Source organism: Salvelinus fontinalis, chromosome 24 (assembly GCF_029448725.1).
Source record: "Salvelinus fontinalis isolate EN_2023a chromosome 24, ASM2944872v1, whole genome shotgun sequence".
NCBI lineage: Eukaryota > Metazoa > Chordata > Actinopteri > Salmoniformes > Salmonidae > Salvelinus > Salvelinus fontinalis.
In genome coordinates, this window is record NC_074688.1 from 22,605,831 (window position 1) to 22,625,840 (window position 20,010).

Sequence of the window (20,010 nt, forward strand, 5' to 3'; positions counted from 1 at the left end):
GTGGCATCCGTCATTCTTAAATGGAAGAAGTTTGGAACCACCTAAGACTCTTCCTAGAGCTGTACGCCCGGCCAAACTACGCAATCAGAGGAGAAGGGCCTCAGTCAGGGAGGTGACCAAGAACCCGATGGTCACACTGACAGAGCTCCACAGTTCCTCTGTGGAGATAGGAGAACCTTCCAGAAGGACAACCATCTCTGCAGCACTCCACCAATCAGGCTTTTATGGTAGAGTGGCCAGATGGAAGCCACTCCTCAGTAAAAAGCACATGACAGCCCGCTTGGAGTTAGGTAAAAGTCACTTAAAGACTTGCAGACTATGAGAAACAAGATTCTCTGGTCTGATGAAACCAAGATTGAACTCTTTGGCCTGAATACCAAGCGTCACGTCTGGAGGAAAACTGGCAACATCCCTACAGTGAAGCATGGTAATGGCAGCATCCTGCTGTGGGGATGTTTTTCAGCGGCAGGGACTGGGAGACTAGTCAGGATCGAGGGAAATATGAACAGAGCAGTACAGAGATATCCTTGATGAAAACCTGCTCCAGAGCGCTCAGGACCTCAGACTGGGGCGAAGGTTCACCTTCCAACAGGACAATGTCCCTAAGCACAGCCAAGACAAATCAGGCGTGTCTTTGGGACAAGTCTCTGAATGTCCTTGAGTGGCCCAGCCAGAGCCCGGACTTAAACCCGATCAAACATCTCTGGAGAGACCTGAAAATAGCTGTGCAGCAACACTCCCCATCCAACCTGACAGAGCTTAAGAGGATCTGCAGAGAAGAATGAGAGAAACTCTCCAAATACAGGTGTGCCAATCTTTTACCGTCACCCCATGAAGACTCGAGGCTGTAATCGCTGCCAAAAGTGCTTCAACAAAGTACTGACTAAAGGGTCTGAATACTTATGTAAATTTGATATTATTATTATTTAGTTTTTTTTTATAAATATGCACATTTAAAAAAAAAAAACTGTTTTTTGTTTTGTCGTTATGGGGTATTGTGGCAGATTGATGAGTGAAAAAGGGCACGGCTCTAACAGAGGAGAGAGTGTTTCAGTCTGTTCATCCGGCTCGACTGTCAGGGCTGTAGCAGAAGCCGTGTTGGTGCAGTGGGTTGGAAGCTGTGCGACAGATTTCAGCATGCCTGGTTTCCTCAACTTCGCTCATTCTCTGTGACATGACTTCCTACTTTTAGATTTCCTCTTTATCTCCTGAGCTTTCAAAGAAAAGACAGTCTTTTTCACTATTGACATCGAGTGCTTTCCTATTCCAAGCCCTGTGCTTCATCAGGTAGCTGTGGGGAGAGAGAGAGAGAGAGAGAGAGAGAGAGAGAGAGAGAGAGAGAGAGAGAGAGAGAGAGAGAGAGAGAGAGAGAGAGAGAGAGAGAGAGAGAGAGAGAGAGAGAGAGAGAGAGAGAGAGAGAGAGAGAGAGAGAGAGAGAGAGAGAGAGAGAGAGAGAGAGAGAGAGAGAGAGAGAGAATGCGTTGGGAACAGTTCAAATCCAATCATTTTCATTTTTGTTCAAACCAAATGCCCCTGACCTTGATCATTTGCATTAGCATTCTTTATATTGAAGCCATCTGTAATTAAACCGGATAGGTTAGGGGTTATCTAACAGCACCATCTCAGGCCACAGAGACCCAGAGAAGATGCTATTGGCAGATTAGCTACGTCTGCGTCTGCTGTGTGATATCTGTGTCAGCGGTATGTCAGTATGTTGGTGTGGGTTCTGCGTGTGATACTGTAGTGTCATTAATGAATTGAACAGTCAGTGGAATAATGAAAGAGCTCCATCCATGTTTAGATATGCGCATCACACTGATTGGCGTCCATGTTCATGGTGCTCTTTGGGTACACTGCTGGCCATATTGGGTGTACCGTTTGGACCTACTCAAATTCTATGGTCCTGACTCCTGACCCTCCCTGTGTTCTTCTCTCCCACTCCAGGTAGAGCCAGCCTGCATGGGAAGGCGTCTCTTCAGATTGACCCAGTGCGCTCAGAGGACCAGGGCTGGTACGAGTGTAGGGTTCTGATGCTGGAGCAGCAATACAACACCTTCCACAATGGCAGCTGGGTGCAGCTCACAGTCAATGGTAAGTCATTGCGTCCCAAATGGCAGCCTATTCCCTATATAGTGTACAACTTTTGACCAGGGCTCATATGGCTCTGGTCAAAAGCAGTGCACTATATAGGGAATAGGGTGCCTTTTGTTTCACTTCACTGTCACTTTACTGTCAGCACCAACAGGTTAGAGTGTGGTAGGTGTGGTTTGGAATTGGGACCCAATATGGGGAATGTGTTTCTACAGTGTAATCTCGTCAGATGTGTGTGCTCGAGTGATTCATGACAATGTTCATCTCATAGATTGCTTTACATTCCATGCCTCAACAGTTTTCATTGGTCTGCCTCAGATAGCTATACTGTAGCTAACTACATTCTGAATATTTTGTCAGAACATTCCTTCTCTCTGATTCGCCATTCAATGACTTGTCTGTCTGAGATTTCAGATTTACTGTGTGCGTGCTGATTTGTTTTATCACTTGGGCGATGTTTGGCTTTTTAGTGATTTTATGTGGTACTCTAAAATAATTTGTCCCCCAAAATAATTGTTTTCATGATTTATGGCCTTTTCCTTGTAGTCACTTTGGCTATGTTTATTCTGAGATGCTAAAGCAGTAAGGGATTACAGCAACTGTAATTAGTTACGTAACCTGCAAAAATATTGTAATCAAATTACAGATACTTTTGAAGAACTACATGATTACGTTGAGGATTACTTTTTAATCAGAAAGAATGTTTGCGGAAAAAAACGTTTACACTTCTCTGTTTTCGCAATGACATTCAAATCAGCATTGAAAAAATACGCAAGTTTAAGTTTGTTCACCTGAGCGAGTCTGACCACAAGTCAGATGCCACTATGATGACACACCAAATGTGTTGGATTGCTGGAAAAGAGCAGGAATAGGCTTTTGTTGGCTACAGTCCAAGCTATGTCTTCCAATGGTGTGACTGCTGTTGGCATCCAAAGATTATCCAACATGAATAAACGCTTGGAGGTAAGGATGACAGCAGTGGTGTAGTCCACGGCAATACGGATATCACTTATTATTGATATCTACATAGCGTATTGATGTGAATCACACTTCTGCTCTCTCATTTAGCTATTTGCGGCTTACAGATTGTGGTTGTGGATGGCTGTTCGCAAATCTAAATGTGTATTTGAACCCAATAATGGTTGAATTCAAGAAGTGCAAGACATTTTGGACAGGTAACTAGTAACTGTAATGGATTACATTTAGAATGTAACCTACCCAACCCATGTGGCAATTAGAACAGCTGTTTGCAGGAACACATTTCAGATTGCCTTGGGGATAAAGGGATGAGACTAGTAAGAAGGGGAATTGATTGTGGCCTGCTTAACACAGTTCCGGCAGGGAATGTCTGGAATAGTCTGGGAGCAATCAAACTGATGACCAGGCGGGAAAAAAAATCTGCACGTTTGCACTTCCCAGGAAGGTCCCAGCGGGTTAGCGGCTAGCTGCTTCTAGCTATGCAATGTGTCCAGTACATTGTTCAAGACCAGAACCATGTATTTACAGAGCTGGGCTAACTGTTAGAAGGTTGAAAATTGTTTTAATTCTAGACATTCAGTTACATAGCATTATTTAGATATTATCTATGTCTTGTTAATGGGGCACTTACATGGCTGTCATATAATGTTGAAGTATCATGAACCCTCCATGTATGGTTCTGTTCAAGACCTAGAGTCAACTTACAATGATGCCCATGATCTTTACTATTTTATCTTCTGAAAACCAAATCGGTTTTATATTCATATTTTCCTGATGGGTTCTGATTTTATTCATTTTGTCAGATGTTATAATAGACAATAAAAAATACTTGTCTTGGAGAAATGTAATATCATTTAATTGCACGGTGCCGTATTTGATTTGGTTTGCAGGGCCGCAGATGCTAAAGTGTAGCTGCAGCATATCTGTTCATTACAATTATTTTGGTCTCTGCTGGTGTTATTCAGATACAATACATCTCTTATTTGGCCGTCCTCCGGCTGGATGGGTAGTTATTTCTCCATACGATGCAGGCATTTGAAAATAATGGGTTGGACTAAATGCAGTCGTCTCGTTAGTCATGTTTTAACATTAAACAGTGTTTTTTCCCTCCAGATGACACCTCACAAGGACTGAAGATATTATTAGTGTGATAGTTTGCAGTTTATACCGTCAGATTCACACTCAAAAGGTATTTTTGGTTTGAACTTATGCTCACTGTCTGTGTGAGGCTCATGCATATTCTCATCAAGAACTTTCTAATCTGTAACTGATTTTAAATGGATATATAGTTTGCTTGACACTGGATGAGGTTCACTGTAAACCTGATGGTCACTACGAAACTGAAAAGGTAGATTAAGAACAGGGAGACTACCAATGTGTCTGTGTGTGCAAGCATGCATCTACACACTGTGTATTTGTGTGTGAGAACATTTGCATGTGTGTTACACCATACCCAAACCGGCCGCGTGCGTGCGCCATCGTGCGCAAATAGATTTTGTCCCCCCCACACCAAACGCGATCACGACACGCCGGTTGAAATATCAAAACAAACTCTGAACAAATTTTAGTAATTTGGGGACAGGTCGAAAAGCATTACATTTACATTTACATTTAAGTCATTTAGCAGACGCTCTTATCCAGAGCGACTTACAAATTGGTGCATTCACCTTATGACATCCAGTGGAACAGCCACTTTACAATAGTGCATCTAGATCTTTTAAGGGGGGGGGGGGGGGCAGAAGGATTGCTTTATCCTATCCTAGGTATTCCTTGAAGAGGTGGGGTTTCAGGTGTCTCCGGAAGGTGGTGATTGACTCCGCTGTCCTGGCGTCGTGACATTAAACATGTTATGGCAATTTAGCTAGCTAGCTTGCAGTTGCTAACTAATTTGTCCTGTTTAGCTAGCTTGCTGTTGCTAACTAATTTGTCCTGTTTAGCTAGCTTGCTGTTGCTAACTAATTTGTCCTGTTTAGCTAGCTTGCTGTTGCTAACTAATTTGTCCTGTTTAGCTAGCTTGCTGTTGCTAACTAATTTGTCCTGTTTAGCTAGCTTGCTGTTGCTAACTAATTTGTCCTGTTTAGCTAGCTTGCTGTTGCTAGCTAATTTGTCCTGGGATATAAACATTGAGTTGTTATTTTACCTGAAATGCACAAGGTCCTCTACTCCGACACTTAATCCACACATAATACGGTCAACCAAATCGTTTCTAGTCATCTCTCCTCCTTCCAGGGTTTTTCTTCTTTGGACTTCATATTGAACTGAGTTCGGGTGGTCGTCGTGGTAACTATGAAAGTTAGATCAATCACCCACGTGGGTATAACCAATGAGGAGATGGCACGTGGATATCTGCTTCTATAAACCAATGAGGAGATGGGAGAGGCAGGACTTGCACCGCGCTCAGCGTCACAAATAGAACTGACTTCTATTTTAGTGCTTGGCAACGCAGAAGCTCGTTGGCGAGCGCGAGCGGTGTGGGTGCAATAATTGAATAACATGTATGTTTGAAATTCATTTTGCAACTCTCGCGTACGCGACGTGAGCAATGTGGTCAGCATGTAAGGGTACATGTCTCAGTATTTCAACGGTTCAGTGTGCGTGCGCTTATGCATGTGTGTGTAATGGTGTGTGTGTAATGGTGTGTGTGTAATGGTGTGTGTGTAATGGTGTGTGTGTAATGATGGGTGTGTAATGGTGGGTGTGTAATGGTGGGTGTGTAATGGTGGGTGGGTAATGGTGGGTGTGCATTTGGCTGTGGCTAAATGAGTTCCCTATCTACTGAGTTACACTCACGGTTGCCCTGCCAGGGAGTGTCACCTGCGCAGCCTCTAGGGGGGTGGGAGGGAGTGTGTGAACATCTGTGTGTGTTTGGTTTGAATGGCTTCCTGTGCAAGCGGGCACACTGCGTCTCTATGGCCATCCTCATCAGTGTTCACGCTCAACTCACTCGCTTACTCATTCACCTGCCTATGCTCTCCCCATCCCCTACTGCCAGACCTTTAGACAATCACTGAGTTGTCTGGATAATGTGTTTGATGTGTCATTATCCTTTGTGTTGGAACCCGTTTTTGGTGTTTGAGTTCAAATAAAACAAGTCTAAAATATTTTGTTTGTCCATACCATGTTGACGGCAGTGTAATGGCAAAGGTGTAGAGCATAAGGCTATTGCCTTGTTTTCCCAATCGGGACTGTTGGGGCTGTACCTGAAGCCAAGCTCTCATGTCTACTGAAAGAGCCAGAGCAAAATGGCTGGCAGTGTTTGTGCTTACTTTGAGACATCTGTGAGTTGAATTGACATTCAGAGGCCTCATCATGGCTGCATGTCCTCTCAAAGAGTCTCTGTTGGGAAGGCAGGTGCTCTCCTGGCCAGGCTTCATCACAGATACTAAAGGTAGCCATTTCCTGTGGCCAGTGGAATCTACATATGATACACTCCCTGCTTTGAGTTCCTGTTTGCTGCCCTCTACTTCCTGCCAAACAGAAAGAGGATTCATGCCCACTCAGTGGCAGGTGTCAGATGGCAAGACCTTGTGCCCGAAAGACAAGAGAGTTCACTGTGGTGCCTCCTCTCCTCTCCTCTCCTCTCCTCTCCTCTCCTCTCCTCTCCTCTCCTCTCCTCTCCTCTCCTCTCCTCTCCTCTCCTCTCCTCTCCTCTCCTCTCCTCTCCTCTTAATTTAGTATCAGTTAGCAGTATGCTAATAAATCAGCAGCTTTTGGATAGTGTGAGAGAATACATAAGTGAGAGAAACATTGAGTGAGAGATTGTGCGTGTCAGCTCACACAGCTGCAGTAACTTCAGAGACAAATAGTCTTAAGGGGATCTCTTGGTGCCTTGAGGGAAAATTGTTGTTGGGTTGCGGATGGAAAGTAGAGTACAGTAAACAGTAAAGAGCTAAATATATGCTGCAATTTGATAAAAACGCATGATGATCCTTTCGTGCTGTAAGTTGTAGTCCTCCGGGAAAAGATGCTCTCTCTCCCACTCTGGCTGGCTCTGTACTGTAAATGTTAATTTTGTCTGAAATCTGCTCATAAAGGGAAATCAAAGAAAAACGGTGTAAAAACTATGCAGTCTTCCAGGGAGCGGGAGAAAGAGAGATGGTGAGAATGAGGGAGAAATAGAGGAAGGCAGAGAATCAGAGTGAGGAGGAGAGAGAAGGAGAGATGTCGGGGAGCAGGTATGGAGCTCTAAGGAGGCCATCTGCTCGTGTAGAAAGGTCTACAGAGGGGAGTGGTGTGAATACAGAAGCAACTGAATCCAGGAATAAAGAAGACGTGAAAATTATGAAAGTAGGGCGAGAATGTGATGCTCGACTTGGCTTTTTGTAGAACATCTCCTAAATTCCCCACTTGGTGACACGTACTGATGTGTTGTACCTGATAATGGGCGGAAAGAATTCCCCTGTCACCCAATCCGCTCACAGTAAATGCCACCTCCTGTTTTCCACCTACTTAGTGTAAATTAATGTTAGGTCATCTAAACCACATTATAGATGTGAATCAAAGATGTAGACTTGTTCATAGAAAATAATCTACACCACATTCCACATAATGGTTACCCATAAAGCACACTTGCATTGTAAATCACCACAAAAACCAGAGCTGGTTGCTTAATGTGCTGAAATTAATACACTGTAGTAACATTACAGAACGACAATACCCAAATAAGTAATTGAGAGAATGCCTAGAACAGCTGTTAATGAGATCGAACGGGATCTTAAGCACATTCGTAACATATCATACGATCCAGCAGGACGTAACATATCATACGATCCAGCAGGACATAACATATCATACGAAATTGAAAATGGAAATGGATGATGTTGTGCCCAATTGTTCACAATTTTAGGGGACCCGTTTTGGCACGTGAGCGCTACTTTCAAAATTACTGAAAAGTTCCTTAATGGTAGTCTCTGGTAGCCTCTATACAAGAGTACTGTGCAGTGAGGGGCCAAGATGGAGAGGCAGATCTCTAGAGATGCTAATTTGTGTGTTTGTTTACTCCACACCAGGTGTGTGTTCAATTAGAAGTGAAGACAAGACTCCCATCGGCTAGCCATGACCCACTTTGGTAGAGAGAGTGTGATCATCTCTTCAGCTAAATTCAGTTCAGTTTTATTGTCACATGCAGAAGTACAGTGAAATGCTTAACTTAAGAGCCCTACCCAACAGTGCAGTAATCAATGTCTAAAATAATATAACTAATAAAAAAATAAAAATAGAATATACACTATCGTTCAAAAGTTTGGGGTCACTTAGAAATGTCCTTGTTTTTGAAAGGAAATTGCACATTAAAATAACATAAAATTGATCAGAAATACAGTGAAGACATTGTCAATGTTGTAAATGACTATTGTAGCTGGAAATGGCCGATTTTTTTAATGGAATATCTACATAGGCGTACAGAGGCCCATTATCAGCAACCATCACTCATGTGTTCCAATGGCACGTTGTGTTAGCTAATCCAAATGTATAATTTTAAAAGGCTAATTGATCATTAGAAAACCCTTTTGCAATTATGTTAGCTCAGCTGAAAACTGTTGTGCCGATTTAAAGAAGCAATAAAACTTGCCTTTTTTAGACTAGTTGAGTATCTGAAGCATCAGCATTTGTGGGTTCGATTACAGGCTCAAAATGGCCAGAAACAAAGACCTTTCTTCTGAAACTCGTCAAATGTTTCGGGTAGCCTTCCACAAGCTTCCCACAATAAGTTGGGTGACTTTTGGCCCATTCCTCCTGACGGAGCTGGTGTTACTGAGTCAGGTTTGTAGGCCTCCTTGCTCGCACACGCTTTTTCAGTTCTGCCCACACATTTTCTATGGGATTGAGGTCAGGGCTTTGTGATGGCCACTCCAATACCTTGACTTTGTTCAATAGGGGGACGCTGTTTTCACTTTGGAAAAAATCGTGCCCAAATGAAATGGCCTCGTACTCTTTTCTAGATCATACAATATTCATATTATTATTCCTATTGGATAGAAAACACTCAGAAGTTTCTAAAACTGTTTGAATTATGTCTGTGAGTAAAACAGAACTCATTTTGCAGCAAACTTCCATGCAGGAAGTGAAAAATCTGAAAACGAGGCTCTGTTTCAGGGCCTGCCTATTCAATTGCCTTATATTTATCGATATGCATGCACTTCATACGCCTTCCACTAGACGTCAACAGGCAGTGGAAGGTGGAATGGGGTGTCTAGCTTGATCTGAGGCCGAACAAGAGCTTTTGGAGTGGCAGGTCAGGAATTTTCTTTGTCTACCAACGCGCGCGAAGTACCTCGACATTGTCTTCTGATAAACATTCGGTATACACGGCGAATATCTCCGGCTCTGATTTTATTTGATACATGTGATAATAACATCATAAAGTAGGTTTTTTCAACCGAGTTTTATCAGTTTATTCAACGTTTATTGGGACTTTTGGAATTTTCCGTTCTTTGCGCCAAGAGTTGATGGGCATGTTCGCGCCACATGGCTAGCTAACGTTGCTAATTCGACAGAAGAAATGGACATTCTAAAACCAAACAACGATTTATTCTGGACCAAGGACTCCTTGTACAACATTCTGATGGAAGCTCAACAAAAGTAAGAAAACATTTATGATGTTATTTCGTATTTCTTTGTAAAATGTTGAGTCCTATTCTCCGTCGTTTTGGTGAGCACTGTCTCGCAATAACGCAAGTTGTATGTTATGGTAAAGTTATTTTTAAAAATCTAACAGCGGTTGCATTAAGAACCAGTGTATCTTTCATTTGCCATACAACAAGTATTTTTATGTAAAGTTTATGATGAGTTCTTTGGTCAGATTAGGTGAGTGTCCAAAATATCTCTGGAGATTCTGGTGAATCGATGCTACGTATTCACAATGTATAATCAGGATTTGTAGCTCTAAATATGCACATTTTCGAACAAAACATAATTGTATTGTATAACATGATGTTATAAGACTGTCATCTGATGAATTTGTTCAAGGTTAGTGATTCATTTTTATTCTTTTGCTGTTTTTTGCGAAAGCTGAATAAATGCGTTTGTGTGTTTGGCTATTGTGGTAAGCTAATATAATTCTATATTGTGTTGTGTTTTCGCTGTAAAAATATTGGCTGGATTTTTTTTCCCGCTGTATCGGAAATATTGGCTGGATTCACAAGATGTTTATCTTTCATTTGCTGTACACCATGTATTTTTCATAAATGTTTTATGATGAGTATTTAGTTATTTCACGTAAAACTATGATTTATACCTCAAATATGCACATTTTCGAACAAAACATAAATGTATTGTATAACATGTTATAAGACTGTCATCTGATGAAGTTGTTTCTTGGTTAGTGACTAATTTTATCTCTATTTGGTCGGTTTTGTGATAGCTACCTATGCGGTAGAAACATGGTGAAAATATGCAGTTGAGTCTTTGGCTATTGTGGTTAGCTAATAGAAATACATATTGTGTTTTCGCTGTAAAACATTTTAAAAATCGGAAATGATGGCTGGATTCACAAGCTGTTTATCTTTCATTTGCTGTATTGGACTTGTGATTTCATGAAAATTATATTATATGATATCTCTGTCCCGTTAGGCTAGGCTATGCTAGTCAGCTTTTTTGATGAGGATGCTCCCGGATCCGGGATGGGTATCACTAAAAGGTTTAAGCCATTTTGCCACATCTTTGGAAGTAGGCTTGGGGTCATTGTCCATTTGCGACCAAACGTTAACTTCCTGACTGATGTCTTGATGTTGCTTCAATATATCCACATAATTTCCCTTCCTCATGATACCATCTATTTTGTGAAGTGCATCAGTCCCTCCTGCAGCAAAGCACCACCACAACATGATGCTGCCACCCCCGTGCTTCACGGTTGGGATGGTGGTCTTCGGCTTGCAAACATCCCTTTTTTTCCTCCAAACATAACGATGGTCATTATGGCAAAACAGTTCTATTTTTGTTTCATCAGACCAGAGGACATTTCTCCAAAAAGTATGATCCTTGTCCCCATGTGCAGTTGCAAACCGTTTTCTGGCTTTTTTATGGTGGTTTTGGAGCAGTGGCTTCTTCCTTGCTGAACGGCCTTTCAGGTTATGTCGATATAGGACTCCTTTTACTGTGGGTATAGATACTTTTGTACCTGTTTCTGGGATTGATTTGCACTTTTCGCATCAAAGTACGTTCATCTCTAGTAGACAGAACGCGTCTCCTTACTGAGCATTATGACGGCTGCGTTGTCCTATGGTGTTTATACTTGCATACTATTGTTTGTACAGATGAATGTGGTACCTTCAGGTGTTTAGAAATTGCTCCCAAGGATGAACCAGACTTGTGGAGGTCTACATTCTTTTTCCTGAGGTCTTGGCTGATTTCTTTTGATTTTCCCATGATGTCAAGCAAAGCGGCACTGAGTTTGAAGGTAGGCCTTGAAATACATCCACAGGTACACCTCCAATTGACTCAAATGATGTCAATTAGCCTATCAGAAGATTCTAAAGCCATGACATCATTTTCTAGAATTTTCCAAGCTGTTTAAAGGCACAGTCAACTTAGTGTGTGTACACTTCTGACCCACTGGAATTGTGATACAGTGAATTAAAAGTGAAATAATCTGTCTGTAAACAATTGTTGGAAAAATTACTTTTGTCATGCATAAAGTAGATGTCCTAACCGACTTGCCAAAACTATAGTTTGTTAACAAGAAATTTGTGGAGTGGTTGAAAAAGGAGTTTTAATGATTCCATCCTAAGTGTTTGTAAACTTCCGACTTCAACTGTATATACAGGGTCAGTGCCAATAACACATGTACAATGTGCAGGTGTACTGGAATATTTTGAGGTAGATATGTACATGTAGGCGGGGGATTAGGAGAAAGTGACTGGTACCAGGTTAAATAATAATACTAATAGTAAACAGTATGGCAGCAGCATAATTGGTGGGTGTGTGTGTGCGTGGTGTTGAGTGTCTGTGTGTAAGTGTTTGGGTGTTAATGTGAGTGTGTGTGTTTGTGAGTGTCATTGTAGGCGTGATAGGCGGATGTACATGTAAACAAGGCGGAAAGTGACTGTTAGCAGGAATATATTCCCTCCACAATCACCCAACCGCAACCCAATTGAGATTGTTTGGGATGAGTTGGACCACAGAGAAGGAAAAGCAGCCAACAAGTTCTCAGCATATTTGGAACTCCTTCAAGACAGTTGGAATAGCATTCCAGGTGAAGCTGGTTGACAGAATGCCAAGAGTGTGCAAAGCTGTCATCAAGGCAAAGGGTGGCTATTTTGAAGAATCTGAAATATAAAATGTATTTTGATTTGTTTAACACTTTTTTGGTTACTACATGATTCCATATGTGTTATTTCATAGTTTTGATGTCTTCACTGTTATTCTATAATGTAGAAAATAGTAAAGATAAAGGAAACCCCTTGAATGAGTAGGTGTGTCCAAACTTTTGACTGGTACTGTATAAATACTTATGGTAATAACTAGTGGTAATATATACAGTGCCTTCAGAAAGTATTCATACCCCTTGACTTATTCCACATTTTGTTGTGTTACAGCCTGAATTCAAAATGTATTACATAGAGTTTCTTTCTCACCAATCTACACACAATACCCCATTAAAGACTAAATTAAAACATGTTTTTAGACATTTTAGCAAATGTATTAAAAATGATAGACAGAAATATTGAGTCAATACTTTGTAGATTCACCTTTGGCAGCAATTACAGCTGTGAATCTTTGTGGGTAAGTCGCTAAGAGCTTTCAGCACCTGGCTTGTGCAACGTTTTCCCATTATTCTTTTCAATATTCTTCAAGCTCTGTCAAAATGGTTGTTGATCATTGCTAGACAACCCTTTTCAGGTCTTGCCATAGATTTTCAAGTAGATTTAAGTCAGAACTGTAACTCAGTCACACAGGAGCACTGTCTTCTTGGTAAGCAACTCCAGTGTAGATTTTGCCTGGTGTTTTAGGTTATTGTCCTGCTGAAAGGTGAATTCATCTCCCAGTGTCTGGTGGAAAGCAGACAATCAGGTTTTCCTCTAATATTTTGCAATTTATTTTCTTATCCTAAAAAACTCCCCAGTCCTTAACGATTACAAGCATACCCATAACATGAGTATGCCACTACTATGGCCACTACTATGGTACTCAGTGATGTTTGGATTTTCGCCAAATATAACACTTTGTATTCAGGACAAAAGGTTATTTGCTTTGCCACATTTATTGCAGTATTATTTTAGTGCCTTGTTGCAAACAAGATGCATGTTTTGGAATATTTTTATTCTGTACAGGCTTACTTCTTTTCACTCTGTCAATTAGGTTATTATTGTGGAGTAATTACAATGTTGTTGAAACATCCTCAGTTTTCTCCTATCAAAGCCATTAACTCTGTAACTGTTTTAAAGTCACCATTGGCCTTATGGTGAAATTCCATTAAGTTAGGAAGGACGCCTGCATATTTGTAGTAACTTGGTGTATTTTTACACCGTCCAAAGTAATTAATAACTTCACCATGCTCACAGGGATATTCACTCTCTGCTTTTTACACTTGTACCCATCTACAAATAGGTGCCCTTCTCTGTGAGGCATTGGAAAACCTCCCTGGTCTTTGTGGTTGAATCTGTGTTTGAAATTCACTGCTCGACTGAGGGACCTTACAGATAATTGTAAACTCAGCAAAAAAAGAAACGTCCATTTTTCAGGACCCTGTCTTTCCAAAATAATTAGACGCCTAAGACAGCGCTACAGGGAGACAGAACGGACAGCTGATCATCCTCGCAGTGGTAGACCACGTGTAACAACACCTGCACAAGATCGTTACATCCGAACATCACACCTGTGGGACAGGTACAGGATGGCAACAACAACTGCCCGAGTTACATCAGGAACGCACAATCCCTCCATCAGTGCTCAGACTGTCCGCAATAGGCTGAGAGAGGCTGGACTGAGGGCTTGTAGGCCTGTTGTATGGCAGGTCCTCACCAGACATCACCGGCAACAATGTTGCCTATGGGCACAAACCCACCGTCGCTGGACCAGACAGGACTGGCAAAAGTGCTCTTCACTGACGAGTCGCGGTTTTGTCTTACCAGGGGTGATGGTCGGATTCACGTTTATCGTCGAAGGAATGAGCGTTACACCGAGGCCTGTACTCTGGAGCGAGATCGATTTTGAGGTGGAGAGTCTGTCATGGTCTGGGGCGGTGTGTCACAGCATCATTGGACTGAGCTTGTTGTCATTGCAGGCAATCTCAACGCTGTGCGTTACAGGGAAGACATCCTCCTCCTGTAGCGGCAGCCTTCCTCCTCTTCACGAGAAGAGAAGGTGTAGCAGGGATCGGACCAACACGCAGCGTAGCCAGTGCTCAACATGTTAAATAAACAAAACTGTGAACACTTACAACAATACAAAAATAACAAACGTGGCAAACCGAAACAGTCCTCTCTGGTGAAACGAACACAAAGACAGGAAACAACCACCCACAAACCCCAACACAAAACAAGCCACCTAAATATGATTCCCAATCAGAGACAACACAAAACACCTGCCTCTGATTGAGAACCATATTAGGCCAAACATAGAAACAGACAAATTAGACACACAACATAGAATGCCCACCCAGCTCACGTCCTGACCAACACTAAAACAAGTAAAACACACAAGAACTATGGTCAGAACGTGATACCTCCCTCCTCCCTCCCTCATGACCCTCCAGCATGACAATACCACCAGCCATACTGCTCGTTCTGTGAGTGATTTCCTGCAAGACAGGAATGTCAGTGTTCTGCCATGGCCAGTGAAGAGCTTGGATCTCAATCCCATTGAGCACGTCTGGGACATGTTGGATCGGAGGGTAAGGGCTAGGGCCATTCCCCCCAGAAATGTCCGGGAACTTGCACGTGCCTTGGTGGAAGAGTGGGGTAACATCTCACAGCAAGAACTGGCAAATCTGGTGTAGTCCATGAGGAGGAGATGCACTGAGGTACTTAATGCAGCTGGTGGCCACACCAGATACTGACTGTTACTTTTGATTTTGAACCCCCCTTTGTTCAGGGACACATTATTCCATTTCTGTTAGTCACATGACTGTGGAACTGAATCGTATGTTCTTACAAATATTTATACATGTTAAGTTTGCTGAAAATAAACACAGTTGACAGTGAGAGGACTTTTTTTTTTGCTGAGTTTATGTGTGAGGCACAGAGATGAGGTAGTCATTCAGCAATGATGTTTAACACTATCATTGCACACAGAGTGAGTCCATGCAACATTATGTGACTTGTTAAGCACTTTTCTACTCCTGAATGTATTTAAGCTTTCCATATCAAGGGGGTTGAATAGTTATTGACTCAAGACATTTCAGTTTTTGCTTTTTTATTAATTGGCAAAAAAATTCAAAACTTCCACTTTGATATTATGTGATATTGTGTGTAGACCAGTGACACAAAAAAATCGAAATGTAATTCAGCCTGTAACACAACAATATTTTGAACAAATCTAAGGAAATTAATACTTTCTAAAGGCACTGTAATCGTGTAATAGTGACAAGTAGCAGGATAAAATAGATATATACTAATAAAATAGATAGGTAATAGGAATCAATAGTCAATGAGCGGCAACATAGTGGTAGGGATAAATCGAATCAATAATCATTTTAGCAGCAGCGTAGGTGTGAGGGAGAGTAGTATTTGTTAACCATTTAACAGTCTTATGGCCAGGGGATAGAAGCTGTATAGGAGTCTGTTGGTCTGAGGCTTGATGCACCTGTACTGTCTGCCGGACGGGAGCAAGGAGAACAGTCCATGTCTCGGGTGGCTGGAGTCTTTGGCAAATGTTGGGGCCTTTCTCAGACACCGCCTGGCATTTACGTCCTGAATAGAACAATGCTGCTGCTGTAGAACCAGAGTTACATTGAGATATCAAGTGCAGTTGACTCATGAGATGTAGCGTAGCAGCTAGTTAGCTTGAAATAGATGATAAACCCATAAGGATATTAGTGATGCCCAGGAACAGCTGTGCAGTATGCTGTAATGATTGGTTTTATTAGTGGCTGTATTCTGTTAGATGGTTGTGATGTGATGCTGTTCATTGGGTTTATAGAGAGCAGATTAGGTTATCATTGACTATATTGAAGAGGGAACACATTTCTTAAATTTGAGTAAATTTGAGAGATTTATCAATGTGTATTTGATTTATAACAGTCATCCCTCATCCTTGTATAATGCTGGTTAGAGATGAATGGACATAAAAACTTGTGATAGGCTGTTTATTTAAAGACTATGCCACATCTTGGAAATTCCCAACTTTTTAATACCTTCAAGAAATTAAGATATTCTCAGCGGATCGAAAATATGCTAATAGTGTTTTTTCTTTTCCCAAAGCCCCTCCCACTTTTACGACCACGCCCCCACAGTATGTGGAGGCCAAGGAGGGGGGCAGCACACTGCTGACTTGCTCCGCCCAGGGAAACCCCAAACCAATGATCAGCTGGCTGAGGGAGGGGGAGGAGCTTGCAACCAGTGGAAAATACACGGTAAGCCAAAATGGACAAGAAATGTACTGTACCCTCGGGCTAGAAATACAAGCCCTTTAAACCTTGAATCAGCAGTGAAATGGTCTGTGAAAGTGACTCTTTAGGTCAGTGGAAATAAAACATGCTAGCATTTCCTCCAGGTTAATATTGGATTTGTCAATTTTCTAGGGCTGCCATGACGTTCTTTGATATTTAGGGAAATGATCCTTGAAGGTATGTGGATTCCAGATAATTAAGCCCTTTAAGGTCTTGGAGACATTCAGATGTGACATTGAAAACTTAGATATGATACCTGTCTTGCATGCTTAAGACCAGCCACACCCCACCGCTTCTGAGGATGTCACTGCTCCTGATGTTTTTTTTTTGTTGCTATGGAACAAAAGTACAGTAAGCACTGAACAGTATGGACATATTCAGAACAACTGAACAGTATGGACATATTCAGAACAACTGAACAGTATGGACATATTCAGAACAACTGAACAGAATGGACATATTCAGAACAACTGAACAGAATGGACATATTCAGAACAACTGAACAGAATGGAAATATTCAGATCAACTGAACAGAATGGAAATATTCAGATCAACTGAACAGAATGGAAATATTATCAGAACAACTGAACAGAATGGAAATATTCAGATCAACTGAACAGAATGGAAATATTCAGAAGAACTGAACAGTATGGAAATATTCAGAACAACTGAACAGAATGGAAATATTCAGAAGAACTGAACAGTATGGAAATATTCAGAACAACTGAACAGAATGGAAAAATTCAGAACAACTGAACAGTATGGAAAAATTCAGAACAACTGAACAGAATGGACATATTCAGAACAACTGAACAGAATGGAAATATTCAGAACAACTGAACAGAATGGAAATATTCAGTTGAACTGAACAGAATGGAAATATTATCAGAACAACTGAACAGAATGGAAATATTCAGAACAACTGAACAGAATGGAAATATTCAGAACAACTGAACAGAATGGAAATATTCAGAACAACTGAACAGAATGGAAATATTCAGAACAACTGAACAGAATGGAAATATTCAGAACAACTGAACAGAATGGAAATATTCAGAAGAACTGAACAGTATGGAAATATTCAGATCAACTGAACAAAATGGAAATATTCAGAAAAACTGAACAGTATGGACATATTCAGAACAACTGAACAAAATGGAAATATTCAGAACAACTGAACAGAATGGAAATATTCAGAACAACTGAACAGTATGGAAATATTCAGAACAACTGAACAGAATGGAAATTTTCAGAACAACTGAACAGTATGGCTAGTTTATACAATACAAGATTTCACAGACTCCAAAACATTCTCTACACAATGTTCTTATGCCTGATAAAGACAATTTGAGTTGTGAATGTATGATCATTTTGTGGCGATAGATTATTAGTCTAAAAACATGCCTTTTCCTCAATCTGGGTACTTGGGCTGTAGATATACTATACAAGCTTTCACAGACTCCAAAACAATGTGTACACAATGTTATCAGTTTAGGGAAGCCTGATGATGACAATTTACAGTCATAAATGCTACACTCTTTTTGTGAAAATGTACCATTTGTTTTGATTAAAAACATGCATGTTCCTCTATCTGGGTACTCAGACTAAGCTGTAGATATACCGTAAAAGCTTTCACAGACGCCAAAACAGTCTCTACACTATTTTGGTGGCAATACAGTAGGTTATTGTCTGAAAACGTGCATTTTCATCTATCTGGGTACTCACACTGGCTGCAGATAAGCCTATACAGTCTGTTTCATAACTCATGTTCAAGTAAGAAGCCAGTCTATAGGTGTGGTTGTGTGTGCTGGTGAAATTTTCTGCACACACCACCATCTCTCTGAGTATACGTAAGACTGCACCCAGATTGCAGATCGGCACCCAGATTGCAGATCGAGAAGCCCTTAATTGGACTGTCTGGCATGTCTGTGATTGGCCAGGAGTCTCTGTCATTCAGGCTGCAGAAGGCCTGCAGAGGGCAGGTCCCTGAGGGGAGGAAGAACAGTCTAGGCGTGTCAAGCCACGGCTGCACCCCCTCTCTCATTTGTCATGTTTTGCGTTAGTGTTCCAGTTCTCTTTAAGGAACCCTGTGAACCATAGACAACCCCCTCTCTCCTTCGCTCACCCCTCCCTACACTCAGATGTTTCAAATGGAGTAAATCCCTGAGCTAGCTGAAGGCTTGCTGAAGGCTGCACCTAACATTTGGACTTGATATGTGATGTACAGGAAGTGACAGCTCACCTCATTCCTATGTCATTGTGTCTGTCACTCAGTTGGCCCTCTGTCTTATCCCTCTCTCACCCCTCTCTCGCTCACCCATCTCTCATCCCGCTCTCTCACCCCTCTCTCTCTCACCCCTCTCTCATCCCTCTCTCACCTCTCTCTCATCCCTCTCATCCCTCTCACTCACCCCTCTCTCATCCCCCTCTCTCTCACTCCTCTCTAACCCCTCTCTCATCACTCTCTCACCCCTCTCTCATCCCTCTCTCTCACTCCTCTCTCATCCCTCTCTCATCCCTCACTCACTCCTCTCTCCCCTCTCTCTCATCCTTCACTCACTCCTCTCTCACCCCTCTCTCACTCCTCTCTCACTCCTCTCATCCCTCTCTCTCACCCCTCTCAGGCTCCCACATCACAGCCCCATCAAAGGTCAGAGTGGAGGAGCCCAGGGCTTTAACATGTTTGCAATAGTAAACGATTGGAAGACTTCCTCATGCATTATTAATCCCCTCCTAATGCATCAATATTACATTACTCTTAATATGAATGTTATACTAAACATGAATATCAACAGTGAGCCAAGAGCCTCACATCTAAACCATGCTTTAATGCAGACAGCATTTAGGCGCATTGGTAGTGAGGGTGGAATATGTTTATGATTTGTTTGAACGCTCAAATTGTTTTTTATTTCCATGTGGTTGGTTTGCTGTGAGAGGAAACTTGAAAAACGTTTATATTCCCGACCAAGCAATAGTCTATACATTTGAGGACTCCCATTGTAGTAAAAAGATGGTGGTAATGTTTGCGCTCCATGGATGGTGTCCTTGAGGACTTGGTAGAGAATGGCAGAAATGTGACAGTGGAGCGAAGAGGAGGAATCATGGTCATCATCTCAGCACACCCTGCTGTTCGAGGTCCCACATATGAATCAATGTGTCCACCTCCTCCTCCACCTTCGTCTCCTCATCCTCCTCTCCCCATCTGCTTTCCATATACCTATAGAAATGGCCTGCTGACTATTACACTGCTGCAAGTGTAGTGTAGGTTACTGTGTCATAACTGTGGCCCAGCTATGTGTGTTTGTCCTGCCATGGAGTGGGATTAAAAGGGAGTTCTACCTCAGCTGGGCTGACCCAAGGCAGGATGGACTACTGTGTGAGTGTGTCTAGTGGCT

The 20,010-nt window shown here is 41.8% G+C and overlaps 1 protein-coding gene across 7 annotated transcripts in view; it reads left to right on the forward strand.

The window, feature by feature from the left end:
- Nucleotides 1-20,010, forward strand: part of LOC129822169 (protein turtle homolog B-like) — a 77,092-nt gene that overhangs the window by 24,345 nt on the left and 32,737 nt on the right. For 6 of the 7 annotated variants that reach the window (XM_055880208.1, XM_055880207.1, XM_055880203.1 and 3 more), the window contains exons 3-4: nt 1,945-2,091; nt 16,428-16,579. In XM_055880208.1, coding sequence (XP_055736183.1) covers nt 1,945-2,091; nt 16,428-16,579 — 299 coding nt within the window. Of the gene's footprint in view, nt 1-1,944; nt 2,092-16,427; nt 16,580-20,010 lie in introns of those variants that run through there. The other variant, XM_055880209.1, reaches the window with a different exon arrangement.